The sequence below is a fragment of the Haliaeetus leucocephalus genome, unplaced genomic scaffold, assembly GCF_000737465.1.
Source record: "Haliaeetus leucocephalus isolate CR32 unplaced genomic scaffold, Haliaeetus_leucocephalus-4.0 Scaffold295, whole genome shotgun sequence".
Classification (NCBI taxonomy): domain Eukaryota; kingdom Metazoa; phylum Chordata; class Aves; order Accipitriformes; family Accipitridae; genus Haliaeetus; species Haliaeetus leucocephalus.
In genome coordinates, this window is record NW_010972731.1 from 1197958 (window position 1) to 1207639 (window position 9682).

Genomic DNA, 9682 nt, shown 5'->3' on the forward strand with positions numbered 1-9682 from the left:
CTAAGTTACTGAATAGCATGCAATATCCACCCCTACCCTACTTGGTTACTAAGGCCATCTAGTTACTTACAAAATAAAATAAGCAATCCCTAAAACAAGCACATGCTTCCTTTGCCTCAAGGAGGGAAGGGCAGGGGGGAGCTAACATACTCCTTTACTCATGCATGACAGAAAAACATTGCTTCTGGAAGAGAAGGGCTTTGAAATAAAACCCCATAAGATGATCATGGCAAGAATGGCAATATATATTTTTTCCATATATATACACATATATATCTGTGTGCAACACTTAGGGACTGGTCTTGCAGCCTCTGTACCTGTATGTAGACCTACTGGTGTCGAAGGGACTACTCGTGGGAGTACAAGTCTGCAGGACTAGGTTCCTAATTCAGTAGAAATGGAGGTACATGAAGAATCAGGAAGACTCTTGAAAAATAAAAAGCTTGTCTTTCTTTTGCAGTATACAGCAAGTAACTTCTCTCTGTGAAGCTACTAAGCTATTCAGTTATTTGTACATTATATTTTTTTTAGTTTGAAAATATATATTTTTATTACAGCATATGCAAAGTTTAATTGTTACACGTTTCCTATGCCCTCAAGTAAAAACAATTAGCTTTTAGTATTATCAAGGAAAGCTAAGATTAACATTGGCCAAACAGTGAGGATACAATGATGTTTTCAATGTCCGATATGTGTTAAATGTTAAATAAAGGAATGACTGCTTAAACGTAATGAAAAACCATGGCACAAACAATGGGCAATGGGAACCTTTTAAATAACCTGGAGAAAACAAAGATAAAAAGCTTTGAGAAAGTCTGCCTTATATCAACTCAAAGAAGTGGAGGGGAGAGGGAGGACTAGGGAAGAAACTACCTTAAAAAACCCAAAAACAACAACAAACCACCTCCAGCACGGAGATTCTACTAGCTAGGCACTAAAATGCACAACCACATTTAAATGCACAAACAACTGCAGTCAAGGGGACTACTCATATGAACAGGGATTAGAAAGGGAGGTCTTGACCCTATCCGCTGCTGAGTTTCTCCTGAAAGGTGGTCAGTACTTCTCAGCTGCCACCGCTTTCCTGCTTGACAGGACCAGCCCAACAGAACAGGCTGGCTCTGGCATTACAGTGGGTTGCCTTTAATCCACCATCACAACGAACTCCTCCTGGCAAACTCGAGTCACGTTCTCTCCCCAGCTAAGTCTTTGCAAAAGTATATCCCTCCAAAGTTTCACGTAATGGCTTTGTCTGTAGTAGACGTGAGAGCGCGCGGCTCTTTGCTCGCACCTGGGGTTGAGGCTGGAACAACGGGGAATCGATCCCACACGGCCGAGGAGAGCCGCCTGTGCTGGACCTACGCTTGTTCTCTCTGCCTCAAGAAGCTCTAGAACTCGCATGAAACATGCATAGACCTTTCATCCCTCCAGAACTGCATCTCCTACACCAGCTCTTTAAAGAGAAGAGTATCAGCCTACAGTGTAATGGTAATTTAGTTGCCACAGAGTGACAATGCTTGACTACACATGATGCTATGTGACTGTACAGTACAGCTAGATAATGAAGCAAACAAGGTACTTCTCATGACATTTGAAATGAAGGGAAAAGGAGCAAAATGGAAAGAAATCCTGCATGTTTTCACACTGTAGTGGCAATCTCTTGTGGCAACATTGATTAAGTTTAGGTGAGAGGAGGGTATTTTGCAAGCAACTGGCAACCAACAAAAACAGGCTTGCCTCACACACTAGTTACAGACAAGAGAGTATCTTACATTTCAGAATACAATATCCCCCTCTTCCAATTTAAGGTGTGCCTACTTCTATTTTAAATTAGGTTCAGTTTCAATTTTACAATTTTGCTTTTGCAGTTATCTTATCAGTTCAGTGGTGTTCACATTTAGACAAAATCCTCTGTAGGATTTCAAAAGCTCCTGGATGTTTTGTTGCTTTGTTCTGGTACTGTTATGGATTCCTCCCTCAAAGACACACTGCCAGGGAACAACATCTGCAACAAGGGTTCTTATTCTCTACAGCCTACAGCCTTTCACCAGAGGTGTCGTCCAGTGTAACTTGGCGGAGCGGTTGGTATCTGGAAATAAGGATAATAAACCCATAACTGAGAGATCTAGTCTGTTCAAAAATCAGTGTTATCATGCTACACGTACATGACAGCTTTCCAGGCAGTAGTTCCAGAGAAAAGTGATACAAAGAAACTCATCTTCCACCCATACAGTACTTTACTTCTCTGTAAAAACCATGACTATATATACACATTAACCTCTCATTTTACTATCTGATGTTCTCCATTAAGCTTTGTATCCACCTCAAAACAAACAAAAAAAACCCCCCAAACAAATTCTCCAGTTTCTCATCCTTGAACTGCCTTTTCCCTAAGCTGCATATTCTGGTATCAGAAAACATAGGCGTAGACTGACTGCAAAGCACAAGCCTTTTCATTTTATTCAAGTTGGTCTGTTTCCCCCTGTCTTACCCACACAGGTCCCTCTTGTTCACTAAAATCAACCAAAACTTATTTAAAAACAAAAAGACACCTGCAATCAGTTCACATTACTTGGTTTTAAATGTAGAGGTTGAGTTATGGAATCAGCTCATGATTCAAAATAAAGAAAACCCAACTCACATGAGGATAAACTGGCTCATGGGTAGATTTTTAAGAAGCATGTAGGTATGCATGAAAAATATGGGGATGAAAATTCTTCTTTTTCAACAGTATGCCTGCTATATGATATGTCTTCAAGTACAAATTACACATCAAGAGAAAAACATTTAGAAAGTCTGTTTGGCATCAGATCACTAAGCCATTCTTACAACAACCAGGCTGCAGAAAAACAGGTCTATCAAAGAATGGCATGCCAAACTATTGTCTAAGAAAGAAAAAATCAATGCTATTAACATTAAAATATTCTATATTCCTCTTTTATGAATCTCTTTCCCAGAGACGTACGCATCTGTAACTTACTTACAAAGAATTACATATATTTTACAAGAAAATGGAAAATATGTGAGAGACCACCACTATCTGCAACAATGATTGTTACTTAAAGTAATGTACTGGCCCATAAACATTTGTGTGACTCACAGCATCTTGAAAAAAATCAAGTCAGAAATTGTGTCACTTAATAGTTATGTTAAATACCTTAACACAAATTTAATTTGAAAGGGCCATCGAATATGTAGTCTCACTAAAGAACTCTGTTCACTCAAGCTACACTGCAAAATGTGAACGGCCAAGTAAAGAAATGCAAAATACTTTGTAATTACATCTTTTCTAGAGGGAAGGGAAGCATTACATGCATACTTTGCTGCCTGAATTTTCATTTATAGCTTTCCCCCCTGCAGTGAATAAGCTAAAAGCAGGTTTTTCAATTAGTAGTGGTTGTATATATCACTGCATATCAAAGATTTCTTAAATCATCACATTTTGATACTTACAGTCCCACCATTTAGCACAACTGCCATCTCAGTTGGCTGATAAACATTGCTTCTAAAAGGAGCACTAGGTCGGCTTCCCAAACTGCCATTTCGAAATCCTGCCGTTCTTAGCGCTGTGTTTAGAAAAGAGAGATCGTTCTTAGGAACACAATTAATGCTGTGCATCTCCTTTGAAATCATAAAAGTATCTTGCTTCCAGTTTAGTTATTGGGAACTTTGCCATTGATTTTAACTTTCATGCTGCCATACCAGTTTTCACATTGCTTTTGAACAGCAGTTTTTCTTATATTGTTGGGGATGGATCTCAGAAGAATCAGTTTTACATAAAATTAACTGTTTGCTGTGGAATGGGAAAAAAATTATTGCAACCAAATTTTTGAAGTTTGCTTAGTCTCATTTCAATAGGAGCTAAATGTCTTCAATCACCGAACCTTTCATGTATCTTGCCCAATATATTTTGCAAAGTGCTTACTGTATTGGTCTGGATACTGTGGGGTTAAGTAAAATGATACTACATTTTGCTTTCTATCAAATTCAGAGGACAGGGATCCAAAACATTGCTCGAGCCAGTAAGCATGCTCACAACCCCCCTGAGCATTACTTCAGCATGACTAGCATATAAGGATTTTCCAGATGTTTCAGATTATATTTACTCTGAGAAACTAGAAATATGAAGTAAATACTGCTTTCAAATAGCTTAAACATGGCAAATGACTGAAGCAAAAGAGAAGATACTGATTGTCCGTCTGAATGTTTATACCAGAAATACATCAGTCTCTCCATTAATTTTAGCACAAGTTTGGATTCAAGATGCATATTCTGAATGAGAGAGATGCATAGTTAGGGATATGCTTCTTTCTCTCTAAACCAGTTCAGGGACTGGCACATACAAACTCTCTTTTTACTTTGGGGGTAAATAACAGCTTCACTGAATTCAGATGTGGCCAGGGAACAGAGCTTATTTATCCATGCGACTTCTGTGGTTACAATGGGCAATACTCATCTGTGAGCTGGTAAATAGAAACATGCCTAGTTCAGGTACCTGGGGCAAGAATTTCCTTTAGATTTAATTCAAATTACAATTCTATACTCTGTCTGAAATCGTGAATGAGATGAAGTTTACAAGAATTTCAGCATAGACTTTAATGAAGCCAGGATTTAATATAGTTGCACTGTGTGGAACAAGATTTAAATGGATCCTACTGCCATATGCTGTCCTCTATCCACTGCTACTCCTCTCTTTGGGAGTTGTGCATTCTTCAGAAATGAAGAACAGTATTGATTTAACACAGAAATTTAGAAATCCAGCCCTGCAAATGCTCAATTGTTGACTTGAGATACACACAGACTCTCACTTGCTCTGTATTTTAAAATTAGGTATTTTTGCAGAACACTGGGAGAACAAAAGATGAAAATGCCTAAACCAGAATTATGTATTTTTTATTTTGTATTTAACCATCTCAGGTTCAGTAGTATTCTTTCTTTGTAGTTTGGCTTCTTATTGTGTTAAACATAAATGATTGCACTGGTATTTGCTGGTACACATAAAGGAAAAAACTCTTTATAATGCATACTATCATTAAAATATTTACACATTTACACAAAATATTTACACAAAATTTCCATGGTCATTTCAAAGTTATCTTAAAGAGCTAGTAAGTTCGATATCATATTGCTAAATGTTCATTCCCTACTACTGCAGTAAGTCTAAAATTCTTTTAACGTGAGAATCAGAGATGAAGCTTGTGGACAAAATACTCATTTTGGAACTTTTTTCTCATAGCATTTTTACCCTTTTTCCTTGTACTTTTTCCATTACTATTAAATACATCTACTTGCGTAGACTATGTATAGGTAAATAACAAATAGTGCCAAGAAGATTTGAGCAAATGTAGTGTCAGTCTCCTTTAACACATATTTTAAATTTTCCTAACTTTGTTTTTAGGCATTGGCTCTGAGGTCAACTTGTAGTACTAAAAGTTATTAAATGAAACTCAGTGAGTACCAGAGCTGCTTAGGCTTGCGTTTCTTGACAGCTGTAGCATTCTACATTTCACATCCAGATTTTTCATGTATAAGGCAAATTCTCTGCCTTACAGAAGTTGCCCTACTAGTGTACGCTGCACTTGAGAAAGTGCTGAGAACTCATTAAAGTTGCCTTTTTCCAGGGTTTCTAAATACTTTAGTAACATTTTTACAAGACAAAGATGAAAATAACTCTTTTAAGTAGATATTTCAACTTATCATATGAATATTAAAATCCCAGATTAGTATGTTGCTTAAATGATGTTTAAATAACTCAGTTTAAACTAGTTTTGCTTTATTAATGCTGAATGATATTTCTGGAATAGAACAGCTCTTGTTGTTATGTGTAACTTAGAGGTACATTTTGCTAAGAAAGAGATAAACCAGGAGAAGGTACACTTGTTTGAACCTATAGTTTAAAGGTTGTTCAGATTCTTAAAATGCTGCTTAAAATCTTGAAGAAAAAAAAAAAGAAAGAAAAAAGAGCAAAATTACTAAATTACTTTATACAAGTATTAATGGAAATAACAAGAATTAATGGAAAATGTGTTTATCCAAGCATGTTTTCTATTTAAAGCTAACTACTTACTAAAACAAATACTACAGTCAGGGAACTAAGAGGTGTTTTCTCGTTATCTGGTCTTCCAAAATTTTACAACTAGTAGATCTTATATTCTTGAACATCATTCTTAAGTATAATTGAAGAAAGTACCCCTCCTTTAATTTCTAAACTCTTAATGAAGAATTCTTGAATTGAGGTTAATTAAATCAATAAAAGAAGAGAGCATTCTCTACATACCTGCAGAGAGCCAATTGCTAATAGATTCCAGGTGCTTAGCCACTGACAACCATCAGTACAGTGATCTGACTTATATTAAAACTTCAGCAGCCATAATATGTGAGCTGAATATTATTACCTGTATTTACTTTAAGTTTCTACCATACCAGTAAGTTTTGTCTCCAAATGCTGTTGTCATAAGTCTGTACTTAAAGAACCACTGCAAAGGAATAATGAATCTGTTTTGATGTATTAAAAATCTATGTATCCTTCTCCCGCATACCATAGGAATAGGAATGACATGCATTTTTTACGGTAAATATTAATAAGGGCATCAGATAAGGAAATCTATTTTGTATTGTACTGTGTAAGACTCAGATTAAAACAGAACATAAATTGCACTACAATAGATACTATAATGATTTTATAGCTATCATACATCTATCCATTTCAGTAAAAAACTTAAGCACTGAATGATTAGATCAAAAAGGAGCTTCCAGTTCTTTTTTAAAATGCATGCATGAATGGGAATAATACAGAGTGAAAGATCCAATTTTGTTCTTAGATCTGCCTTAGTCAGAAATAGCTCCACTGAAGCCACTGCAGTTACCTTACTATGAAGTTAATTTAATGGGGGATGGACAACAGAAAAAAAAAAAAAAAAAAAAAAACCTTTACTGTCCATGGTGAAGCTGTCTCTGGTGCTCTGGAACATTAGTAATAAACAAACTTCTTTTATCCATGCAATTTTTTGTTTGTTTTGCCACTGCCTTTGGTATATACTCATAGAACTTAACTCCTTTCTGTTCAAAGCTTCCATACTAGAAGGAGACCTTTAAAGTTCCTGCTAAAACACTTAGAGGAAAAATGCCTTCCTGACCTGACATTGTGCCAAAACGAGAGTGCTGTTTTCCTCCATGTCTGGTCTGTATCCAGAGGAAACATCAAACCCAGAGGAAATCAAAGATACATAAAGATGAATAGGAACATGAAGTGCCTGGACAACGTGACCCAAGCCTTCTTTTGGGGGCTGCCAAAGCAACGTGGCAACTATTGGCTGGGATTCCAAAGTCCTCTTCTCAATTAGAGAGAATAAAAAGCAGTGTGACTAGTAACGAAATCCTTTATCCAACTGTGGGACAGCACCAGACCGCAACCTGCACTACAGAACACCATCAGGCTTGTGCTTCCCAGCGCTGGTCGCATAAGCCCCCCTGTGTATTTTCTCATATGTGTTAAATGTTCAGCAATGGTTTGGATCTCTTAAGCAACCAGCTGTTTGCTGGCCCCTTCAGTAATCACTCAAAAACATTTCACTGCAAATTTTAATGATGTGTCATCACACATTGTTCTTTGTCACCAAACAGCTATGACAAGGAACACAACCATTACCTTGAAACCTCTATGTATGCATACTCTGTTCAGATGTTCAAGCCTTCAGAACAAAGACTGTCTTTGAACTTGTCTATACGCCACTTTGCATTTTTTTCTCTGACAGTGTCACAAAGTGGCACTAAAACCCACTTTAATGGAAATATAATTAATAGTAATAATTTTGTTGCGCAGGAGGCTGAGCGTTTTGTAACATAGAGCACTTACTTGATTTTTTCCTGGATTTTTTGAAAATACTTCATATTAAATGTTGTTAACTGATCGTGACAAAAAATGTCATTTAAACTATTTTAAAACAGAGGATATTTTTTCCACAGTGAATTTTTTTGGCTTTCAGTGTTGGCTTTGCATTTGAAATTGTTCAATTTTTCAATGAAAAAAACTCATGCAGAAGAATAATTTTACGAAACATATGTATATTCTGTATTGCTTTTTTTTTTTCCACTTTTCCCCCCCACTAGGTGATACTTTAATGAAAATTGTAAAAGGGAACAATATGTAGTGTGCAAAATATGGCATTTGTAATAACCCTTGTTTTGAACACCTGAAAAATGTCTCACACAGACGATTTTCTTGGCTGCTACAGGAAAATATAGTCCTCTATAGTAAATTCTTACCTGCATTATGTTCATCCATTGAAAAGGCTTTGTTTTCCATGTAGCTCCGAGGAAGCTGTATATCTTCCTCAAAAGCAGTTTCACGCATCCTTGGCTGTGAAGTATCAAAATAATTGGGAGTGTTATCCTGCTGTGATGGAAGGATGGTACAGTGGACCTCTGGTATGGCATGAAAAATAACAAACACCCAACCACTGGACACCAGTGCAATAGCAAGAGTGGGATCACTCCATTTGTCTCTTCTCTTTAGCTCAGCATTACCAAAGAGGTACATAGTCATCCAGGCTACCCAAATCAGAATGGAAAAAAAAAGTGTTATAATGAGGCATACTCCATTCTTCTTCCATTTCTTAAACTTTCCACAGAGAGTGAAAAGAGAAAATCCCATGGTAACTACCATCAGGAACATAACATAAATCAAAGCCATAGCAAAATCCATTGGTTCGTAGCTGCAGGCCAACTTGTTATCTCTGACAATTGTCAGTATTAACCACTCGGTTGCAATAATGACCTGAACGAGCATCAGGCAGATTGCCACACCAGCTAGATGCCAGCCAGATGGACTCTTCCCATGTCGAACTAGTCTACGAAGTCTCCAGGCTTGAGCTAGCAAGCACGAGAAGCACAAAGCAAAGATAACTCCCCACAGAAATCTTCGGGTAGAGCACACCGTTTCATCTTCTTGTATGATGAAAGCAAACGTCAGCCCAAACAGTCCGAGAGTCCCAAAAAGAAAGAGGAAGTGCATTCCCAGGGGGCTCTTCTTCTCTTTGTCCTTGATGAAGGGCAGCCTCACCAGCAGAATCAGCATCAGCAGTAACGTGGTCAGCACACCTGCCCCCGCAACTGCCTCCACAACTATTCCCCAAATGGCATCCAGGTCGCACAGGTAAACGTACTGAGGGAGGAGATCCAGTCCGCACCCTCTAGACGTACTTGAGTTTTCAGAAGACCCATAGCTGATCACGAAGAGGAGGAAGAAACCAATGGCTGGGTAGGTTTTCATTTTTCTGTCTGAGACAACAAAAGATTTGTTTGTTTAGCTATAGTTCACTTTGGAGGATTTCATAGCAATTGGAAGCACAGCTTTTTTCAATAGCCCATTTTTACTGTTTTTTTGCACGGGATTTGGAGCTGGCATAGCCTACCCCTAGTCCCCTTTGCCGCCCTCCCAGAAAGCTGCTTTTGCCTGTTGTACTCAGAACGCAAACTGACTCATTTCTGTGTTTGCACAGATTGAAAACAACATTTCCAAACACTGCCCTTGCAAATATCCTAAAACGCAACCAGAAGAAATTATGCATCCTGTTGCAAAATAATACATTATCATCTACAGTACTTTTTTGTTCAAATTGAGGTGCTTAGAGTATGTGTAAATTGCACTGGGCCTGATGGAAGTGTAAATTGTATGAGAATT

The 9682-nt window shown here is 37.5% G+C and overlaps 1 protein-coding gene across 1 annotated transcript; it reads right to left on the reverse strand.

Annotated features, from left to right (window-relative positions):
• Positions 1-2044: 2044 nt before the first annotated feature.
• GPRC5B (G protein-coupled receptor, class C, group 5, member B) lies at positions 2045-9271 on the reverse strand. Its single transcript, XM_010570166.1, has 3 exons — positions 8266-9271; positions 3454-3566; positions 2045-2089 (listed from the first exon to the last, which is right to left on the reverse strand). Exons 1-3 carry the CDS (start codon positions 9269-9271, stop codon positions 2045-2047), a joined length of 1164 nt encoding a protein of 387 aa, XP_010568468.1.
• Between the last annotated feature and the right edge of the window lie 411 nt (positions 9272-9682).

Coding starts and splice junctions, on each gene's coding strand:
- GPRC5B (XM_010570166.1), bottom strand. CDS start 9,271: ATGAAAACCTACCCAGCCATTGGTTTCTTCCTCCTCTTCGTGATCAGC. Junction 3,567..8,265: donor AATGGATGAACATAATGCAG/GTAAGAATTTAC, acceptor TTCTAAACACAG/CGCTAAGAACGGCAGGATTT. Junction 2,090..3,453: donor TTGTGCTAAATGGTGGGACT/GTAAGTATCAAA, acceptor CCTTATTTCCAG/ATACCAACCGCTCCGCCAAG.